General features: G+C 25.3%; 3 protein-coding genes across 8 annotated transcripts in view; all 3 read left to right on the top strand.

Moving 5' to 3' along the window:
• Window positions 1-11,462, top strand: part of LOC108001643 (uncharacterized) — a 97,852-nt gene extending 86,390 nt beyond the window's left edge. For 4 of the 5 annotated variants that reach the window (XM_017062747.3, XM_017062743.3, XM_062073271.1 and 1 more), the window contains 3 exons: window positions 2,955-6,369; window positions 7,564-8,065; window positions 8,740-11,462. In XM_017062747.3, the coding sequence (XP_016918236.1) occupies window positions 4,245-6,369; window positions 7,564-8,012 (2,574 nt within the window). In that variant the 5' untranslated portion in view covers window positions 2,955-4,244 and the 3' untranslated portion in view covers window positions 8,013-8,065; window positions 8,740-11,462. Of the gene's footprint in view, window positions 1-659; window positions 762-2,954; window positions 6,370-7,563; window positions 8,066-8,739 lie in introns of those variants that run through there. The other variant, XM_062073265.1, reaches the window with a different exon arrangement.
• A 1,810-nt stretch (window positions 11,463-13,272) lies between these two features.
• LOC107993136 (histone chaperone asf1) lies at window positions 13,273-15,242 on the top strand. Its single transcript, XM_017049381.3, has 3 exons — window positions 13,273-13,607; window positions 13,917-14,032; window positions 14,183-15,242. The coding sequence occupies exons 1-3, from the start codon at window positions 13,499-13,501 to the stop codon at window positions 14,552-14,554; spliced, it is 597 nt and encodes a 198-aa protein (XP_016904870.1). The 5' UTR covers window positions 13,273-13,498; the 3' UTR covers window positions 14,555-15,242.
• Window positions 15,243-17,009: 1,767 nt separating this feature from the next.
• On the top strand, window positions 17,010-23,489 carry LOC108001655 (GATA zinc finger domain-containing protein 4-like). Of its 2 annotated transcripts, none has more exons than XM_062073144.1 (7): window positions 17,010-17,192; window positions 20,458-20,630; window positions 20,751-20,818; window positions 20,929-21,030; window positions 21,123-21,206; window positions 21,723-21,933; window positions 22,048-23,489. In XM_062073144.1, the coding sequence occupies exons 1-7, from the start codon at window positions 17,190-17,192 to the stop codon at window positions 22,313-22,315; spliced, it is 909 nt and encodes a 302-aa protein (XP_061929128.1). In that variant the 5' UTR covers window positions 17,010-17,189; the 3' UTR covers window positions 22,316-23,489. The 2 variants fall into 2 exon arrangements, with proteins under 2 accessions (XP_061929128.1, XP_061929126.1); XM_062073142.1 differs by having other exon boundaries at window positions 20,751-20,827.
• Window positions 23,490-24,076: the final 587 nt, after the last annotated feature.

Here is a 24,076-nt window from a genome sequence, read left to right as displayed (position 1 = left end):
ATCATCACGATATTCTATATTTTTTTTTTAATATTCACAGCAATAAATTATGATATAATTTATTTCATTTCGGGATAGCATTGAAATAAATAAGTGCTTATATAGAAAATTTTCGTTGTAATATAAATAATAATATGATAACAAAAAAATATTTATAATTCTCTAAAAACTATTTTTTAACTTTCTTGATCACGAGTCGCATAACTTTGAGGTACATTGGCTTGAGAACAACTAGGCAACCAGGCAAATTTGTTAGACGTAAATTAGTGTTTAATAAAATGAAATTTCATCGAAAATGAAACAGAGATCTCCAAGCTTCCGTTGTTTAATACGATAGTGATTTTCCGTGCTTACACGTGAGCGAATGTAATCCACGCAACACGTTAATCATCGATTACGAGGTTAAATCCCACATTATACACTGTTTTGTATATCTCTCGAATTTTCCTCGTTTATTCTATTGCGAACGAGAATTCGCATCCCCAATCATTTATTGAAATGAAAATCTATATTTCTGTTAAATATATTTCGTGGTCGGCGAGCTGTTATACGATAATGTCTCGATAATAGATTTTTGCCTTGATGAGAAGAGACGCAGAGCCATCTGCTGCAACTTTCTGAAACTATTTCGATCGAATAAGCGTCTAACGGTTTTTTTTTTATATGCAATAGTGGTCCGCTTTGATGTTCAAACTTTTACTCGTTAAACGTTTCTCTAACTAATCTCTATCGTTGCCAATTTTTGGGAATGGAGCCTCGGGGTAAGCTTCGAGTGTGTCGAATGAAATAAAATGGCTAACGAAATTTGATTCTCACACCGAATCTTATCGATTATTTCGAGCATATCGTTATTTTTTCGCAAGAAAAATTAGTTTTAATAAATACTTCGGATAATGGAAAAAGCGAGAATTGTCGATCTTTTACAATTAGGTTTATTGTATATAATTCTCGCTAAAAGAGTAAATGAGAATTAAAAATAATGATATATTATCGAAGAATATTATAATTGGTAGAGATTTATGACCATTGTGTAATTTTTGTATAACTTCATTATATATTATATATATAATTAATATTCGTGGAACATCTTCAGAGATATCAATTCCAGAGTCCAAAATGAACAATCGTTGATATACAAAAATATCGGTTCAAGCTTATTTATTGAATTATGAACAATTTAATTTCGTATTGGATGAAACAAGATGGAGACAAAATAAAGTTTGCCTTACATTGTCATTGAACTCCATTTTCATCTAACATAACCTCAAATTGCTTATAATATAATAAATAACGCAATATTTTTGTATATCAACTTTTGTTTTGATTTTTAAAATCGAATAGAATCTATAAAATCTTCAAACACGAATGTATTAACACCCTGTATATATTTGAAATTTAATACTCCGGATTAGTCGATATGGATCACTTGATCTATTGTTACTATAAAATTAAATTTTTTAAATCAGGTCTGCAGTATTGTATCATCGATGAGAAACTAAGTGGAACTTCAGCGTTCTTTTTCTTCTTTTTTCGTATTGGGTTACGTGCCTTATCTATGTTCCCTATATTCTATAGAAGTGCTATTTCACTAGGACCTACATTTACTAGTGCCATATTGAGAACTCGCTTCCAATCTTTAATTTCTGTGCTGTATGACCCATTTATTCGTTTATTCGTACGATGTGTTTTCTTTGTCACAAAAAAATTCTTTATTCTGTCAATTAATGGCAAGAAATGTACTACAAGTAGATATATTCTGAAATTATTATATCACGATTTTTTTTTCATAATTTAAAGTTAAAATTCAGGCAATTTTTTAATCAATTTCGCAATATAAATATTTATTAAATAAAAATTTAATAGAACGTTAATTATAGAACATTTTTGGAGAATCGATTCTAGAATCTATAAAAAAAATTACAAAAATGTTGTTGAGACTTATAAACAATTTAAACAAGTTTGGATTAAATGAAACGAAAATAAAAAATAATTAAAAAATAATCAGTAATCGATAATTTTAATTCTTAACAAAAATTTTATGTTTCGCAACATATAATTTATTTTTTAAAATTACATTAAACAAATTATATGTTTTTTAATAGATCGTAACTCGATAATTCATTATATCTTTAGTTGATAAGTTATTATATCAAAGAAATCACTTGTTGTAATTATATTATTAGTTGATAAATTATTATGTCAAAGAAATCTCTTGTTATAAAATGTTATTAAAGGTTAATTAAAGATTTTCATGCGGAAATAAATGTAATGGCATTTCTATATTAACTCTTCGAGATTGAAAACAACCATGTTAATCAAAATATGTCATAAAATTTCTATCTCTGATGGTTACTAAAGTAATTCGTTATCATAACCTGTATTATCTTCCGTGCCGGATTTTATTACAAAATTTCATTGTCGCATTCATTCGAAATCAACAAATATCCAAAAATAAATTGTAGATAAAATTCAATTATAATTTAATTGAATTATGTCAAAATTATTTCGACTCAATATATTGTAAATTTATGCATTTAATTTTAATATGATATAAAATTATCGTACAATAGAAATTAAAATATATTTTCAACCTTGAGAGGTTTTACCAAGGTTTTTTCATCTATTCATTTGAAATAAATATATACATAACTTTGTTAAAAATTAAATTTTTTCTTTTTATTTTCAAAAAATACGAAAAAAATAAATAAATGTTTAATTCAGAGTAATATATAATAAATAAACATCACAATATAACATAATATTAAATATTACTAAATATTTCATTAATAATACATTGTCGAAAAAAATTTATCATAATTAAAATCATCTCAATTAATAAAATAATAAACCGAATGATCGATCAAATGACATTCTTTTAATAACTTTTCAACTTATAACTCGCCAACAAATCTATTATTATAGAACAGAAATTAACGAAAAAATATTTTTTACAGATGATAACCGTACGAAGACAAATGGGGGAAGGCGAAAAATAACAAGTATACAAAAGCATAAGAAAAATAGAATAACAGAAAAGTGAAAGAAAGAAAAAGAGAGTGCAAGAGGAGAAGGGATAGATAGTAGAAGAAGAGACGTAGAAGATAGACGTAGAAGACAGTGGCGCACACGTTTCGAGGAAATGAATGGATACGGTAAATGCGAGAACATCCCATCCAGAAGGAACTAGGAGTGATTCCAGACATTAAATGTACCCTCAAGAATTCAGGTTTCGCCCGAGGCTCTCGCGAATCTGGGATGGCTTCGAGCAATGATGATATCCGATTAAGCCCAGCTAACAAGTTCGCCGACGTTCTATCGTCCGTAAAAGTAGATAGGTTTTAAATCGAGTCCAGCTTCGAGAACAAGGCAGCGTTGTAACGTCGTTATCACGGCGAAATAATCCGTGGCTTATTGAATCCCAATGATATAATGGAAGTAGAAGAGACAAAACGGTAATAGTTGATCGTATGTGTCCTCTTCTACTACTATATTTATACATATATATATATATATAATTAGAAATAGAGAAAATCAGGGAAGATCAGTTTTTGGTGGCGTATTATATGTGCTGTATATATATTGCTTCTATACAATTGAAAGAGGGCAAGCCCGAGTTTCAGTATAGATATCAGTGGTCCACTATTAATTTTTAATTCCAATTTAATTTTTTTTTATCGACGAATTGATCTCGCAGAAGTTTTTAGTAAAATGTAAATATATATACAAATATAGCCATTAAAAAAGAGAGAGAGAGAGAGAGAGAAAGTGAAAGAGAAAGAAAATTCAAATTGACCATAAAATCGCATCCAAAGATCAGGCCAGTGATATAGTTTCTAAAGAGTGGAAATAAATGCCATTGATAAACAATAGAAACTATTAAGAAGGTTTAAATTACTTGCCCGCCATCGTCACCGCCACCATCATGCACCAACGTTTAGGAATGTAATATTTGGTTTCCTCGCACGTTCTCGTGAAACAAGACTTATTTCAAAGCTGGCCTGCAATTGTAATATCGACAAAGAAATTTATAAAGAACACGCAGAGCCAGAGAAGAGAGAAAGTATAGGGATTAAAAGAAGATACATAGACGTCTTCACAAGTGTCCTTAAAAACGTTGAAAAATCGTCGCGTGTGTGCCAGCAAGCTCTCTCGTTTCCTACTTCTGGTTATGGAATGAACCGATGTTCGACTGAATTTTACGGTTGTCCGTACTGGTTTAGGTTCTACTACTACCAAACGTCATCATGACCCCAATGATGCGGCTTTTCCTGCCGTTATTACCGCTGATATTGTCCTCCTACTCGATTATGATTTGTTCAGCGAGCGGCGATGGTGGACCTAATAGCCCAATCTTTAATCTCGATAACACCGCGCTAGAAAAAAATCTAGCAGCGATATTTAACAAAGTGGCGCACAGCTCGGCAACCACGAAACGCAGCGTGCCAGCTTATGATGCTCAAGTTTCGGCCAGTACAACCCTTTCGACGGTACCGTCACCTTTGACGACGACCACCACAAGCACAACGACGAGCCCGTCGATACCATCCGTCAGGTATCCTCCTGTTCCTCGGGCGACTATGTCGCCAGCCTTTCGTGAATTACCTTCGTACGCTCCTCCTTCTCGTGCCCTCTTCACTCCTCCTTTACCGCCAGAGTACCTTCATCCATTTGCAAATAAGCCAACGCTAAGAGGAACCAACTCGGATGTTCATTCGAGTCTCAAGAGACCAGTACCGCCGCCAAGCGGGACCCCGGCTCATGAGAGAATACCCATCAGGCCACCTGACCTTCAGGGTCCCTCTCAAGTGCCGGAAAGACACTCTCATTCTAGAAACAAACCATTGAATACGCCCAGTAAGGAGCAGAACGTATTAGAGTCCAGCGAGCCAGACAGAAGAAACAATACCAATGAGTTTGTACCTACTCTGCATTATCCTAGTATCTCAAGAATATTATCGGGCAGCAATGGCCGTAAGCAAGATATACCAGAAATACTTTTGAAGCCTCTGGCCACGAAAAATCCTGCGCAAAACGCACCGGTGATCCCGACCACCGAAAAAATGACCACCCCATCCACCACAACAGCCAGAACATTTAGCACGTTGGATTCTTCCAAATCTGTCACGCAACCGACGATTTTCAATCTGCCGAATACCAAAAGACACGATGACGACAGTTACCATGGCCTGAGGAATGAAAATGGTTTCAAAACGGAGAACATCGAGATCGTGGATACGGAAAGACTTCCATATCCTCAGCCGCAACCCCCTGCTCCACCTCCGAAGAGGCCCAATGAAGCCAGCGATCGTACCGTTCCGCAGATCGATACACATCCTCTTGAATCCACCTGGCGGATCGCTTGGTTCCTCCATGTATATATCGCAGCAATTATGTTCACATTAATGGCCCTATATTCGATCTACAAGATCGTTCGTTTCAACGAGGCAACGAATCTACTCACCCAATCGTACTTCCTTACGGTCCATTTGCTTCTCACAACCGTATGTACCTTGAGGTGCTTTCACTTGTTTTATGACGCTTATAATCTAGGCCGTTCACTGCCCGAGCCTTTATCCCGAGTGCTCATGTACCTACCGGCACCATTGTTATCGACGGCGTTCGCCACTTTGGTACTGTACTTGGCACATTGCTCAGAGGCGCCCTCACTGAACAACAGGTTCCTCTCACCAGCGGCGCTGGTTCTGTCTTCAACGATCCACATAGTCCTTTGCGTCTCCCTTCACGTGTCCACGCACGTGCTTGGATATCAGGATGAGGCGAAAATATTACCGTTGATCTGTCAATGCATTTACATCATTGTCTGCGTGACGCTTGGCCTTGGTTACATGTACGTTTATCGTGTGGTGCGTACGCAAATATTGCTAACGAACAACAAGACGGCCGGTACAAATCACATAGTCGGTGCTGATCCTACCACGATGGCCTTGAGCACCGCCATCACAACCAGTATTGCCACCGCTCTTTTCTTCATTTTGATGGGATTCGTCCAGCTGTACGGTATCTTCGGTAACGTCCAGGAACGACCACAATTGTATCCATGGCTATGGTGGGGCTGGCAATTCTCCGTTAGATTGCTGGAATTGGCGGTGTGCGGTCTCCTCGCCTGGGTAGCTAGTCTGTCCCAGTATCCGTTACGGGAGAAACAGCTACAACAACACCCGGTTCACTCTGGCTTCGCTCTATTTCCATGCGGTAGCTCGACCTCCACCGAGAATATGGACGACGTGCTTTACCCAGCTATCTGCAGTACCAACCAGGCGATCCAGAATTACACAATGAGAACTGGGAAACAGGTTTACGACGATAGTTTCCCACTGAACACGCTGCCCGAACATTTGAACATATCAGGTATCGACACGCGTGTGCGCACGCGCTTTCGTGTAATTGATGTTAATCCGAATCAATTAAAGAACTATTTCTTATTTCTGGTTCGTGAGAAAGCTAAATGATAATTCTGGAAATATCTTTTTTTCAATATTAAAATGGCAATTATACTTCCATAATAATCTGTCAACTTCTGAATATCTCATTTACGTGAATTTCTTTTTTTAAGATTATTTTATATTTTGTTCCATTTGTGAAGATTAGAATTTAAAATTTGATTATTTTTCAATTTTTATGAGAAATTATAAAATTATATATTTTTTTTATAAACTTGTTTTGTAAAACATAAATAATATAACATAATTTTAATTAGGTTTCTTTTAGTAAAAAATAGTAGAAATTTCTGTGAATTTTTCTTTCTAGCAATATAGTTGTTCTTTCTGAATTGATTCTTTTAAAATTGATTAGAAATCTCTTAATTTCATTTTATTTATTTATTTTTTTTTTTTTTAATAATCTTGTGATACATGAAATGATATAAATTAGGTTATTGAGCAATGTGCAATTTCAGTTAATGTGTCTTGGGAGGAGTTCAAAACGCTGACTCGCGGTATTAATACAATATTGAAACCTCAAAATCAGCAGTTCTTTCTTCGCTTTGTCTTCTAATCGGCACACTATTACCTCTAAGGTGCGAGCGGAATAGCATATTGTCTGGGAACATTGATTTTTTTCTATTCGCGATTCTGCCTTTTTAAAGGCTACACATCTGAACGCTTAAGAATAATTCTATGATCAAATATTTAAAATATCTTTTGCCTTTGTATTTCGAAAAGATTGATCGAAATTTTGACAATTTAATCAAATAATTTTATTAATTCAAATTTCAAATTCCTTCATATTCTTGAATAGTAATTATTCATCTATTCCTAAGTTTCTAAGATTATCTTAACATCTCAAAAGTAATATTTCTCCTCTTCCTCGTGAATGAAATTTTTTTGCATGCAAAGCATTAAAAGTAAATTGTAAAAATAATAAAAACTTAAGAATTATTCTATTCTATTTCTTATTTCGTATCTTTCAATTCCCCAAAAAAATCTAGATTTGCGTAAATGAGATATATATCACGAACCATAATGAAAAAAAAAAAAATAATAAATAATTCCTTTTTCAACTGTGAAACTATAGTATGTTTAATAACATGTATCATTGTCGTAGGTACTTTTGAAAGGCATTCCATTCGCAAATCAGGCACTATGGGCCATTTCCCACACGAAGGTCGTGGCTCGTTAAACCGACATGGTAATGGGATACAAACTCTAAGAAACTCCGAAAGTCGCGGTAGACATACACCGGTGCAGCAGAGTAGTGGAGGTGGTGTTCATGAACAAACCCCGACCACTGGTTCGACGATGCTCGTCGCTGAAGATGGTTTCGTAAGGTTCCGTAGCCTAGGAGCTGAGGATGACGAACTGTCTGACACACCGAGCGTTGTTGGAACCCATGGTAGAGGAAGTTCGTTGACCGGAAGCGTGAGATTCAACACGAGACACCCAACGCTACAGCATCAACATCCTCATCAACATCAACATCAACATCAACACTCATTGCAACATCCACTTCAGAGTCAACATCAAGCTCATCATCAATTGTATATCAACACGTAAAAGTTCATTGTTCCAAGTGTTCCAAATGATAACTTCTTATTTCCATTAATTCGGTGAGTTCGATTGAAAACTAGAAATAAATCGAAGAAAAGATAATATGAAAATCAGCTTTTTATCATACAGTTTATAATAAATTGCGATGTTTTGATTATTTTTGTAATAATTTCAATATTAGTTTTAGATTGGAAATTAAAAGTATTTTTATTTTTATATGAGATATTATGGAAAAAAAAATTTCTAACAGCTATACAAGGTATAAAATGAACATGAAACTACATATACGTTAGTGATAAAGAACACTTTCGTGCGAATTTTTTAGAATCATAAAGACGTTTGATACGTAATACAAGCTAATTTGGTTAAAATGAAAGAATAGGTAGCTGGAAACATGGCTATTTAAATCGTTAAAAGTTTTGCGCCTTTTTTCTTTGTAAAAAGTTGATAAAAGAATTTATCTACAAGAAGTTAAAGTTCCTTTCACTGCTTTTATATGGCAGCTTTTATATTAAAAATAATTTAATAGAAACAATGAATTAACGAGTGTACGCACACACATCCTTTCAACTTTTCTTAACGATATGCTTTTAAGAGATTCTGTATATAGTTTTAATGTTGTCGAAAGATAAACAGCAATTTTCTATTGGTAAATTTAAAATTGCGATCGTAAAAGAAGAAAATGTGATCTTTGTAAGTTTTCCACAATTGTTTTCTTATATTTTTGTTGCAGATTATGATCAAAGGAAGGGATCGTCAATGAAGATATAAAATATATTCTGTGGCTCCCTCTGGCGGCTAATGGTCTAAATAATTTCGAAGAAACAGAAAAATTTTATCTTTACTCTGTAAGATACGTCCTTGTGTATAGACAAAATCTAAAGCGAAAATTTGAAAAAAAAAATTAAGAAACTTGCCATTTGCAATTTCCCGCTTTGCATCTGCATCTGAGCCGAACTTTTGCTGTTCATGGTATTCATAATATTTATTTCAAAGTTCGTGATCGAGAGGCAGAGAAGAAAAAATAATGGTATATAAAAAAAAATGGAGAAATGTATACGCAGAACTCGATAACAGAGTTTCTTTCCTCTACCTTAACGTGGGTAGTGTTCAGGGTATCTCGAACTGTACATTAGGCACTTGGTACTTATTAAGGTTCATGTGATTTAAACAAACGATTGTATATTGTCAATGAAAAAGAGAGAAGGAAATAAGTTTTCTTTTATTTTTCTTTCTTCGAGTAGTGAAAAAAACTCGGCTGTGGAACGTATCGGTATAACATGTGATTCGATGACAAATTATAATGATACCTACTGACACATTATTTAATAATTTATTTTTCTTGTAATTTCTTTTAGTTTTTATAACATTTAAGATAATCTTTTTAATAGCACTACTTTAACAAATGCTCGAATTTTTCTGCATTGTTAAATTTTAACCAATGAATATAAACAATGTATTCTTAATTAAATCCAAGGTATTCAACATCATTGTTTAACACTTGTTTAACCGATACGCGTATACTTCCTCGAGATCATGCATGCACGTGTTCCACGGCATATCATTTTGCGATCAACAGGAAGTATGTTTTATAATGAAAAATAAAAGCTAAAAAAAGTTTTAATAAAAAATGGAAATTTATTAACGTGGTCCAAATAAAACGAATGAAAATGAACGAAAAAGATAACTCGAAAAATTTGTAGTAATTCTATGAAAATTCCAAGTAACAAGCGGAGATGTACAATTTCTTTTTATTTTCGTTGTAAAGTTGAAAGAAATTAAATATGAAAATAATGTTGAAAATGAAGAAAAAAATATGATGAAAAAGTTGATGAAGAAAAGAAGACTTTTACGGCATTGTACAGTCGATAATAATTTATCACTCAGTCCAATTGTAAGATTGATTTAGCACTTAAGGGTTGGATTAAGAATTCCCTGTTACATATTAAGTTACGTCGATGTAGCCGGTAGATGCTACTGCGCTCGCGTAGGGACGGATATCAGCGATTTCTGTTAATTCAATGTCGAGCGACGAAACACGATGTAACGATGTTTCCTCTCCGCGTCGGAGACTCCCTATACGAAGAATAGAACTTCACGCACAGGCCAGCATATTTTTTCCATTTCCTCCGTTATATATTTTCCTTTCTTCCTTATTTTTCTTTCATTTTTTTTTCTTTTCTTAATTCGTCTCTGTAATTCCATTAGTTTTTTCTTCTCTTTTTTTTTCTTTTTTTTCTTTTTTTTTTTTTTATTTTATTTTAATAATTTTTTCACATACACATGCACTCGCGCGCACGCGCACGCAGAGTCTTTTTTCACATTGAACCTAAGGTACAAAACTATTTTCTATCTTCTTCACTTCCTAATATCAATAATAAGTTGATAATAAATGAGCAGTCAGCGCGATGTATATGTTTATATGGACATTGTAAATAAGGTATACGGGCTCGTCGTGAGTAGATATAAGTTTGTTGTGATAGAATCTGCAGATTCTATTCGATGCGACCGGGATTCACATGTAAACAGACATAATACATGCGCATATGAGCGCATGAGTATTCATGTACACAATCATACACTTTCACATTCATTACATACATGTATCTATTCTTCCCTCCTTCAATCATCCTCAGTTGTAAATGCAAGACTCGTTTTTAATTTATATCGGAAGCTGTATTTATTATATAAAACATTCCACAACAAAAAGGTGATCAGTATGAATGCGATCGGTTTTGTGGGATTTTATTGCAATTTTAGATTAAAAAAAAAACAACGCTGAAGAAAGATGAACAAATGTAAATAAAAGCTTTTTTGCGAAATACTTTATTATGTTTCTCCTAATTTTCTATGCACATGTTTATATTAATCTTTGTAGAGATAATTATCCATCTTTTTTTTTTTTCTTTTTGATAAAGATTTTAACATTAAAACAAGTCCAAATAATGGAACATATAGAAATGTATATCACATAATCAGTGATTGTATTTGATGAGTTTAATGAAATAAGCGTTTTGTATCTTCTTTGTTATTGTCTCAAAGAAAAATTTCCAATTTGTCCATTGAAATTATTTAAATCTGTTTTTTATATCATTTTTAATCAAACGTTTCGTATTATTATTACGTTTATATTTTACATCGTAAATAATCTCAAAAAACATAAGGAGTTAATTTTCTTAATGCCAGTGAAAATTAAATTAATTATTATGACTTAAATATAAATTAAACGGTGCTACTCGCAACGAATAATAATACAGTTTAGAGCAGTTTATTTGAATGTTGCTTGTTTATAAATTTCTATTGTTATTTAATGAAAACGGAGGAAAGGAAAATATTTGAAAATGAATTATCTGTCGACTTATGTCGCAATATGAAAGCAATTCTGTATAGATAACATAAATATGTCAGAAATATAATGTACATAAAAAAAATATTTAATAAACCTTATATGTAAAATTTTGATTGTTCTAAACAGCAATTTTATTTTTATGATAAAAAACATTAAAATTATCCTTTAAATTTAACATATAAATTTTAATACATAATTTTATAAAATTTTTATAAAATCAATACATAATTTTTAAAAAATTAGAATTATTTTTCAAAATTTGTAAAATTTCTATATAAATATTTTAAAAAACAATTTAGAGTTCATAATTTAAAATAAAATAATCATAGAAAAATTAGTTAGCTATATATATGTTCTTTAACGAAATATTAAAATACATTTAATATTCAAACGAAATATTAAAATAATAAGAAAAATGTTCAATACTTACTAAGTCATATTTTTAACTAATTATAGATGAGATATAGAATAGATTATTTATGCAATTTTTTGTTACAAAAATTAGAAATGATTCCTTTATCATTTTCATGCCGCATGCGATATTATCGACTCGGCATAATGTATGTTTTGTAAAAATACAATTAGTAAGTATGATAAATCACCGAGGGCATGAGAAACATTTTACTTCTTTTGAAGTCGGTATTTCAGAACATATAATACAAAGTTCCATAGGTTGTTAAGTCTATCCTGTACTAAAATTATTCATTAAACAAATTCTTAAAAATTGTAATTATATAACTATATACTTGATATACTTGATAATCATATATTTGAACATAATTTTTTAAAATTATTTTTTTTATAAATTTGTATAAATTTCTAAATATAATGTGAATTAAAATGATCAATGCGAAGACTATTTTTAAAATTTATTTTACGTTTTCGAAATTTAAATATTTTTATTAAAACAAATGTTGATTAGACTATGTTTGATTAGACTATTCTGTATATAATATTCTTGAAATTTTGTATTTATATATAGTATATATTTGATTCAAAATATTGTTCTAATTATATTTTATATATTAACATTATAAATAGTTTTAAAAATATGATAACAGGTTTCATAAATTCTCTTTCTAACAAAAAATTAATATAATATATATTAAATCTATTTTATATTTCGTCTATGTTGACAATTATTTAATTCTAAATTCAATGATATATAATCAATTATGTTCAAAAATCTATAATATTTCTTAATATTATAATATTAAACAGAAATAAGAGATTATTTTTAAATAATTTGTATATTTACTTTATCATTTTTTTATAATTAAATTTAAAAACTTTGCAATATTGCATCAATTACTCATGTGTCACTATATTGTAAATAATCCTTAAGAACAAAGACGTGCTTGCAATGCTTATAAAACATGTTTAACTTCACACTAGAATTCTGGGAGTTTTATTCTATATAGTCATTTGAATTGAATTTCAATCAATAATTTTTGTTCTTAGTTTTATAAACTATTTTTTATTGTATATATTTATGAAAATATAAAATTAAAAAATGATTATATTTTTAAAATCTAAAATGCAAAAATAACAATAGAGAAAAAAAACAAAAATATAAAATAATCTATTTTACTGTTAAAGTAAGTAAATATCTTTTTTATAAATATATTTTATTTTGTGTTTTTCTCTATTTTTGAAATCCAATTTTATAATTTTATTATGTTATATATAAAAAATTAAATTATATTGGAATTAATATTTGAAAGTAAAAATTTTAAAACAGCGCAATGAACGTATTTTTAAATTACCATAATAATTAATATTCAAAAAAATATTTGGAATAATTCATATAAAATTAAAAATAATAACCATTTTTCTATACTTAAAATTCACATCGAATTAAAATCATTAATTTTTAAAATATATAATTACTATCATATATACAATATCATATGAAGTTTCGGTTGTTCCCGAAAGACCGGAAACATCCTTTGGTTCGTTTGCCGCCAAAGCAAGCTGTGTGCTGGAATGAAATTGTTTATGCTTTGATTCGAGATCTTTCGTCTCTCAAAAGATTAATTTTCTAATTCAGTATAAAGAATACAATCTGATAAATCGTTCTTTAAAATTGTTATTATAAAATTCACGGTGTTTCGGTAAAATTATTCATTAAACAAAATCAACGATGGCTAAAGTTCAGTTAGCAAATGTAGCTGTTCTTGATAATCCTTCGCCGTTTCTAAATCCATTCCAGTTCGAAGTTACTTTCGAATGTATTGAAGAACTAAAAGAAGGTAATTATTCTAACCTTTATTTATTTTATAAAATACATTTCTAACTTGATATTAACATTATTAAAAATAACTATATGTCTAAATATTTTTAGTACTTATGCTAGGTTAGTTTTAATAATTTAATACTGAATTTTTCAAGGACAAACCAATAATACCTTTTTTAATAATTTTGTAATTAAAAGAAACTAATTTATTTTATATTTTATTTTTTTTTTAATTTTAATATATTTTCTTTTAAATATTGTATCAAATGTTTTATTTGAAATAAGCAACATGTAACATATTATAATAATAATAATGATTTTATAGATTTGGAATGGAAAATGATCTATGTCGGTAGTGCTGAATCTGAAGAATTTGATCAAGTTTTAGACACAATTTATGTTGGTCCAATACCTGAGGGAAGGCATATGTTTATTTTTCAGGTATATTAAAAATATCATTTAAATAATGATTTAATTAATAATAAAACAACAATTCTAAATTTCAATTAAAATCTTTCAATTAGATATATATTTAATACTTATAATATATTATTTTTTTCATATAAATTTAATATTTATATCTTATTTTAGGCCGATCCTCCAGATGTTAGTAGAATTCCAGTGAATGATGCTTTAGGAGTTACAGTGGTTTTATTAACTTGTTCATATAGAGGACATGAATTTGTACGTGTTGGTTACTTTATAAATAATGAATACACAGATGCAGAACTTAGAGAAAATCCACCACCTCAGCCTCAGTTTGATAAAGTACAAAGAAATATCTTAGGAGATAAACCTCGTGTCACTAGATTCAAAATAAATTGGGATGATGGAACAAGTTCAACAACAAATAATGTACCAGAAGGCATGGATGCACAGTCATTAGAAGAAACATCGCAAGATGCACCAACATCTACATTGGGATTTACAGAAAATACACATAACAGTATGGAAGTGATGTGAATGCCTGTTTATTGCAAATAACAAATAAGGTAGCACAGACCATAATATGATAAATGAAGTAGTACCTGGAAAGAAGATTCGAATGGTTCATATATTTGGATACCTCAAAGAAAAAAACATTATAAAAGAATGGTAGCCTTTTATATGTTATATATTAATTGGTTTCTTTTTATTAAAAAAAAGCTTATACGTTAAAAAAAAAGTTACATGATAGGTAATGCGATAATTTTAATGTTATAGAATTAAAATTGTTTGCTATTGCATACAAACACACATTATATATAAATTTTGCAATAGAAAATAATTAGAAATTACTTATTATATATCATTAAAAAAGAAAAAATTTCAAATATTAAAATATTAATTTTTAATAAAGATACATAACAACACATTTTAATAACAGATTATAAAATAAAAATATATTTCAAACTAATATCTGATATCATGGTCATTAATATAATTAAAAAATACAGGAACTGTTTAAACATAAAACTCTTGATAACTGTAATTTAAAAATAATTATATGGTGATATTCTAGAAATGTTTGGAATTTTGTGTTTAATACTTTAAGTATTATATTATGGCTTATTATTATCATAAATTAATAGAAATAAGGCTGTTCCCATTTTATCAGTGTATGTACATATATACTAAAATGAAAATACATATTATGTTTTTTACTTCATTATATTTTGTTTTTAAATATATTTCTACCAATAGTTATTGAAAAATAATGGTAAGTAAAAAAAAATAATTTAAAGATAAATATCATATAAATATAATATAAAATAATATAAATATAATATACTATAATTATATTATGTATGAAAATAATTTAAAAATATCTTGAAATATCAAAAAGAATTGCAAAATATTTTTTAAAATTTATGAATGAAGAAAATTTTTTAATTAAATACGAATTCAAATATAATAATTTTGATAACAGAATTTATGTATAATATTTATGATTGTAATATAAATTTCATATATTCCATTTTTTAATTGAAAATTATAAAAAATTTCTTTTATAATTTAAATCTAAAAACTTATAAACATTTAGCTTTGTCATTTATTTTTTAATTTTTACTATCAAATTATAGAAGTAAATAAAATTGGTTTATTATATTTATAAATATTTATAACAATTCCAAAATGTTAATAAATTTTAAATAATTAAATGATTTATAAAAAATTATTAATTAATTACTATATATTAAAAATGTAATTATAAAAAAAATATTTGCAAATTACGGATTAGATAACAATAAGCAAAACAAACTTTTATTACGTATTTATTAGAATTTCGATATTTTCATTAAACTTTTATTTTCGATTTGAATGCATTAATTTATGAATTTTTGTTATATAATGTTATATAATATATGTAAATTGTAATATTAATTTTGTAAATTAATTAAATTAATTATAAACATATATTGAAATATTGGAAAAACTTTAAAAAATATATTTTTTAGTAAGAAAAAAAATGTCTTTTAATGTATCTATTATTTATATATATTTAGGCTCCTATTCTATCTTTTACATAGCAATTATACATCTCATTATTTTAAATTATAAAAATTGATCAAAAATACTGAAAAAAATACAAATATTTTTAAAAGAAATTTTTGTTTATATTTAAAAAAATTATATAATTTTTTTAAAAATTAATTAAAAATTAATTTTTTTAAAAAAATAACTGATATATTATGTATTTTATAAAAATGTTTTTTATAAAATTCGATTTCTTTTTTAATTTTAATAATGGATTTTATTTTGCAGTTCTTGTAATTATTTAAAAATTTTAATACAAATTATACAAATTAAGTTAACACTTTTATATTTATAAATGAGTACGTTTTAACAATTACGATACTTTTTTTTACAAAAACGATATATGTTTTAACAATTTAATATTAATAATATGCTACATTTATGTAATAATTATATTAGTAAATATATAATAATTATATAATTATTTTTACAAATAAAACTATGATCTATATCTAATTTTATCTATATTTTATAGATAAAACTCCAAAACAATGAAATTTTATTATAAACAAACATAGAACAAATTGATATGGATATAATTTTAATTTAATATAATACTATGTAAATATAAATTAAAATAGAAAATTATATGCATATTTTTTGTAACATATATATTAAAAAATAAATTTATAAATTTGTAACTTATAAATTTAAATCTAATTAAGAATCAATATTGTTTAATAAAATAATTAATGTAAATTTTATATACGTGAATAAAATATATATCCACGTATAAAATTTCAAACTGCATATAATTGATTTGTTTTTTTACTTGCAATATTTTCATATAATAAAAAATACTCTTCTTGAAAAACGAAGGGTCTATATAAATCAACTACACTACTGTCGCCACCCCCACTACCTGTCTTGTCGTGAGCAGGTCTGAACATGTTCAGTATATGCCGGCGATCGCAGCATCAGACTACAGGTGGATTTCAAACAGTGCATTTGTTTTTGCGTGCGAAACTCTACACACGGATGAACCTGTCAACTGTCTTCAGACAATTATTACGTACATGCGAGTACAATCAGAAAAGTAATACATATTTCCGACTTTTATATATTTACATCATATTTTCCAATGGTAAGTAAAATAAAATTTTTTATATCTTTCTTTTCTATTTTCGATAAGGAGTGATCGAATGATTTCATTCAACAAATTTTAATAGCTTTTAATCAAATCAACATATGATTGTTTCGTTAAAGATTTATCCGCTTTATTAAATTGATACAATCAAGTTCGAGATACATTACATATCATCAGCAAAACATATAAGTATGTTATATATTTACAAAAATCTTTTGCATATATAAAGTTTACAATAGTGATATACATATGATAGAAGTATTAAATTGCCACGTTGTCTTCTAAAATCTTTCTATTTTTTTTTTCTTATATTACTTCTTTAATTTCTAATAAAATAAATATTAAAATTCTTTTATTTATTAAAGATTTTTAAATATTTGTAAATTTTGTAATTTAACATTATGATTTCATCATCTTTTCAAGTATTAATTATCTTTAATAATTCTTTTTTGAAAATATTTTTTTTAATATATTCGATTTCATGGACAATTGTACTTCTTTGTAAACAAACTTTTTTTATTATACGATAAATACCGTAATTATTATTGATATTAAGTATTATTTTCATTGAAATGAAATTTAATGATAAACTAAAATGTGAAAAAATGTATAAAAATTTATGCAATATGTTATAATTTATATAAATCCCACCATGATCTTTTTATTGAAACCGGAATATGTGTTCCACGCAGTTCTCAGTACAACATAAGCGCGCCGCGATGAGTCACTCAACTGTCGTTTTTTTCTTTTTCGCCCGGGAATCTCTGCAGCCATTATAGAAATAAAATATCACAAAGGAATAAGAAAGCAGTTATAATATTATAATATAATAATTTTTTGATACAGTGTCTGTGTATGTATATATGCGCGCGCGTGTGCGCATGTGTATGTATACACAATTATATATACAATACACACACATACAAAATGGTTTTAAATTTATGTACTCATATTAGATATAAATATCATAAATATCATAAATATAGCAGAAATAAAAGAAAAAAAAATTTATTGAATTATATCATTAGTATTATATGAAAAATTTAACAAAGTTCATAATGATTTATACTTTTATATATACATACGATATTTAAAATTTTAACTAATAAATTTTAATTATTTGTAATATGATGATATTCTTATTATATAAAAAACGTGTCAATTAATATATATTTTATACGAATATATAATGCTAAAAATAATTTAATATATAATATATAATTTAGTTATTAATTAAAAATATGATATTATATGATAATATGACATGATAATATAATATGAATAATATGATAATTGTAAAAAAATTATGATAATTTTATCTTTTAGTATTATGTCTATGTATTGTATTTAATATTTTTTAGTACATAATATAATATAATATAATATAATATAATATAATATAATATAATATAATATAATTATATTATATATACGATTAGCATTTTTTATGATATTTATGCAATATATATCCGATTCTAGTAAAAGGAAAAAGAAATAAGAAAATTTCATTGTTATATTCTAAAACAATTAATTTTAAACAATAATGAAGAAAGCATTCTGATAATTAAAAATGAATATATTTATAAAAAAATATAAAAAATCATTATTGTTAATTATTTTAATTTTATTAATTATATTTTAATAATTAATTTTAATTATTTTTGTATATTTTAAAAAAGATTAATATAAATAATATCTATTTATATATAATAATTTTATATATATTATTAAAATAATCGATGGTCATTCTGCATAATTATCAAACTGTCAAATGGTGGTACTTGTCCTAAACAAAATGGCGGTATACTGGAAGATCAAAAATTGCAGAATCATTTTTCTATATTTTAATTCTACACTCAATTTATTAAAAATATTAATAAAATATTAAATTATGTTTCTTTTTTTATAAACGATGATTTATTATTTCTTAATATTTATTTTATATTTATGAGATTTGATAAAGTTATAAACAAAAATTTGAAATATGTATAACTTACTTTTTTTCCTTTTAAAAAGATTTCTTTTATAAAAATGTTAAATGTTAATAATAAATCATATAAAATTTGTTTTTTATTTTATAATATATGATTATTTAACAATCTTCAAAAAATAATTAATTAAAATATTAAACATATTTGATACATATATATATATATATATATTATAAGTAAAATATTATAATTTTTTAAATTATCATTATAGAAATAATATTTATAATAAATTATATTATCTAGTAATATAATTTATTTAATATGCATAATATAAAAAATAAATGTTAATTTGCTTTATCATAAATTAATTATGAATTTTTAATTTTTATTTTTTATTAATAATTGTTATGTAAAAAAAATAAGTTTAAAAAAATAATTTTTTTGAAATGTCTTCTATTACTGATTTATAGGTCAGAAGAATTGTTGAAAATATGAGTTAGATTTTAAATCGGAAATGCTTACATTCCACGTTACTTTTATACGAATAAAATAAAAAAAAATAATATTATTTTTTTAATTGTTATATAGATTTATCGATAGATTTAATTATATCAAATTAATTACTTGATATATTTATATTTTATTTATTTTTATTTTAAATTTTTTTGCAAAATTTTTTAATGTAATTTATATGTAAATTGTTTTTATTTCAATAATGATTTTAATAATAAGTAATATTATATAATATAGTTAAAAAATAATTATTTAAATAATTATAATTAAATTATAGACGTCCATATTTTACAGAAAATACATAAAAATATATAAAATAATATAGAAACATACATAAAAATATATAAAATTATATAGAAAAATATATATAATGTTTAAGTATTATATTATGTTTAAAAATAATTGCAATATTATAACAAAGTACTTCTAATATTTGGATTATAAAATTATTGTTAAATTATTAAATTACTCTATATTTAATTTTTATTTTTCTAATGATACATATCTTGCATAAATAAGAATCTTCTCAAAATTATTCTTAGAAAATTTTAATTACAATCATAGTTAATTTTTATATATTATTTTACAATTTTTTTATATTAATTAATTTTTTTACAAATTATAATTCTTAAAAAAATTATAATCAGCTTAATTTTATGTTTATCAATATATATAAAAAACTTATTATAATATAATATTTATTTCGATTATTGTTTAAAAATCATTTTCTAACATATATGTATAAGTTATAGTTAATATTTGTTGAATCATTTAAATTTCAAAAATTATAAAATAATTAAAAGTAAACTATTTTATAGGCTACGATAGAGGAAAAATCTTGTCATGATGATACTGATTGTCCCGATAAGCAATATTGTTATCATGTATCGGAGCGATGTGTTGACTTTACTCAGTGCAGCAGATATAATAGACAAGAAAATAGCGAAGGAAGATCACGACATCCTTCTCGATGTGGACCCTGTTTTCCTGGGTAATTCATTAATTTTTTAATTAAGTTTTGTTTTTTTTTTTTTTTTTTACAATTTTTTTATTAAATATTCATATACTATATAATTTTATTTTATATATATTTATTAATTCCATATTTCAGTTACACCGCGGAAAAATTGAGTACTGGAGAAATGGCGCTGTTATGTAGAAAAATAAATGCAGAGCAAAGTATGTCTGGTAAATAAAAAAAAAAAATTAATTTGAAAAAAATAAAAATTTTTGTTTAAAATCATAATTTTTGTTTGTGTACTAATTTTTTTCTTTTTTATTTTGTATAGAAACATATAGATTGAACAACAATATAATTATTTATACAACATTTGGAATATTAACAATTTTTGGAGTATTGACTTTACTTATTATTATATTTTATAAAAAACGTAAGTAATAAATTTAAGTATTTTCAATTTCTTTTGATATAAGTATAAGTTTATTTGGAAGATAAAATATAATTATAAATATGTAATTCTAGGAACATCAAAACGACAAAATAATAAGATAAAACAAAGCGGAGAACTTCGCGTTATGGAACCCACTGCTCCTCCTTTAGAAAATAGTAAGTAATATTTATAAATACCACTATTTTTAAATTTTAATTATTAGCAGCACTAAAAAAAATTTATTTAAATAACACAAACAATTATGATTGTTATTAATAAGTAGGTAGATTTATTTATAGCTTATTATCTATTTATTTAAAAATACTTTATTTAACATATTTTTTTCTGATATTTATAGTAAAACAAATTCTCAATAAATTCACGCTAAATTGTAAATTAAGATATATAAGCACTGTAGTTTGTAGCTTTTGTGTCTTAATTTTGCACTTTTTAACATTTTCTTATGTGTTAAAAATTACTAACCGTGAAAAAACGGTTAATTTTGTTTTACGAAAAAGAACAATTATTTCATTACAGTATACCTACCTACTTGAACGCTGAATTTACTTGCGGACTGTTCAGAATAACGCGGTAATAACATATATAGAATTATGTATGTTACTTGGATAATATTAATATGATGTTTAATATAATTTCTTCATATAAATTATCATTATATTAATATTTTACAGGTCCTTTCATCACTTGCAAAAAAAAGTCATCTCCAGTGCCTTTTAATAATAATAAAAATTTGAAAGATAAAAATAATCTTGTACGTGCTACTTGTTGTGCACCTCCATATAGGGATCATACGAATTTTAATTATGAAAACGATCAAAATAACGATAATGTAACAGAACCATTGCATTACATGTCTAATCAATCTAACAATTGGACTTCAGAGTAAGTAAATATTTCAAAAAAAAGAAAAATATGTTTATTCAATCATAATTATATATGCATAATTATTTTATTATTTATATTATATTATTTATAATATTTATTATATAATTTTAGACAATTAACACGTGAAGTTATAAATGGAAATTTATCTGGATACGAAGTAGCACAAATGGATAATATCTTAAACACAACTTTAATTCAAACAGATAATGCTTCTTCATCTAATTCTCAAGAAGATAATAATAATAACAACACTAATAATGATGATTCAAGATCTGAATCAAGTAATACTCACAATAATAGAGAACATATACGAATTTCTAATATTTTGATTTCTCAAAAAATATCTATGAATGTGAATTTACTCAATAATGATTCTTGATTTCAAAAATATGCATATCATAAGATAATATGTTAATTAAGTGCCTCACTTATATAAAGCTATATTAAATTTTTTTTTATAAAATTAAATCAAAAAGATAATTTTAATGAATATTAAAACATATAAAAATAATAAATATTTTAATATACAATTAAATATTCATTATTTAGGCCATAATATTTTAGAATAATAATTCATTTAAAAAATAAATAGTAATTGATATTTAAAATAATCTGTAAAGTCTAAAGTCTGTACTAGTCAATAAATTTTAATAATATTGACTGCTACTAAAATGAAATAATTTTTTTATTTTTTTAAATATATATTTGAAAAATAATTTTAAAAATAATTTTACTTTTCTTTTCATATGAAATGAAAGTTTGTATTTTTCAAAATGATATAAGATATATCAACATTATGGCCTTATATACTTCTTATGTTTTACTTATTTCATTTAATTTTTGTTTTTCTACTTATTTTTTATTTTTAAAGAAATTTAAAGATTTTAGAATTTTATTTAATGTCAATATGATTGTTTATAAATTTTTTCTCTATTTTTAAGTATTAAATGACAAGTTTTTAATATTTTTTATTAATAAAATTATTAATAAAAAATATCAAATTCTTTTTTATATGTTATTAAAAATATTATATTAATCATTTTATTTTAAATATATTGCATGATAATTTAAATTTGAATTTTGATTTATAGATTGCTCAATATTTTGCAATACTTATTAATAAAATTTATTTGCTTCTTATTCTTTAAAATTATATTATCTGATTTATACGTCGAATAAAAATTTTTAGCATAATTTAATAAAAAGAATTTCTAAAAAAGCAAAATTTTTATAAACTTCTTATATTTTAAAAATGTAATACATTTTGTATGTTTATAGAAAATATAAATATTATTAGTTACTTATTTATAAAATATTAATTATAATTATATAAATATCAACATATATTTTATTTTTAGTTTTTATTATAATAAGATAATAATTTTTATTATGATTTACATTCATTATAATTAACATTTTATACTCAAATTACATACATTGTCATAAATGAAATACATCAAATGAAGTGAATTTTAAATATATGCAATCATTTATAAAATACTTCTATTATAATAGAACTTTTATTTTAATAAATATATAATTTGATAAAAAATAAAATTTATTTTTATTTTTAAAATCTTTAATAATTAATAAATTTAAAATATAAAAAATTTTATTCAGTGATATTGTTGGTTTTTAATTTGTTATAGGATTAAAGTTTTTTTATATAAAAGTTTTTTTTTAATATAAAATATTCATTTTTGTAATTATAATTTTGTTTTATCAGAGCATATCAATATTTAAATAAATTAATAATCTTACTGTTATCATAGCAGATAAAATAAAACTATCACTTCATAAAACTTTACATTTCAAGTTCTTTTGTTTTATGATTTAAAACAATGGATTTAGAAATTATATTTAATTTTTTCCAAAATTGTCTAAAAAATTATAAATAGAGGCCAGAAAATTAAAATTCCAAATATAACATTATAAAATTCCAATTTATTTATTTTATCATTAATTTCTTATTTTTTTATGTATCACATTTTATTTAATTTTTTTTCTCATTCTTTTTATATTTTAGTTTTTATCAAATAAAATTAAAAAATATCAATTTTAATTTTAAATAAACTTTAATTAAATTTCAAAAAATATTTAAATATAATCCAATATTGATAAAGCTATTGTATTTGTTTAA

Source organism: Apis cerana, linkage group LG1, assembly GCF_029169275.1.
Source record: "Apis cerana isolate GH-2021 linkage group LG1, AcerK_1.0, whole genome shotgun sequence".
In the NCBI taxonomy this organism is placed as follows: Eukaryota; Metazoa; Arthropoda; class Insecta; order Hymenoptera; family Apidae; genus Apis; species Apis cerana.
The sequence above is the reverse complement of the archived record's forward strand: the minus strand, read 5'-3'. Positions and strand labels throughout refer to the sequence as shown.

Bases quoted from the DNA above. Each gene is read 5' to 3' on its own strand.
- LOC107993136 (XM_017049381.3), top strand. From the start codon at position 13,499: ATGGCTAAAGTTCAGTTAGCAAATGTAGCTGTTCTTGATAATCCTTCG. The intron at 13,608-13,916 runs GTAATTATTCTA...ATGATTTTATAG, and splicing joins TATTGAAGAACTAAAAGAAG to ATTTGGAATGGAAAATGATC. The intron at 14,033-14,182 runs GTATATTAAAAA...ATCTTATTTTAG, and splicing joins GGCATATGTTTATTTTTCAG to GCCGATCCTCCAGATGTTAG.
- LOC108001655 (XM_062073142.1), top strand. The intron at 20,828-20,928 runs GTAAATAAAAAA...TATTTTGTATAG, and splicing joins TGCAGAGCAAAGTATGTCTG to AAACATATAGATTGAACAAC. The intron at 21,207-21,722 runs GTAAGTAATATT...AATATTTTACAG, and splicing joins TGCTCCTCCTTTAGAAAATA to GTCCTTTCATCACTTGCAAA.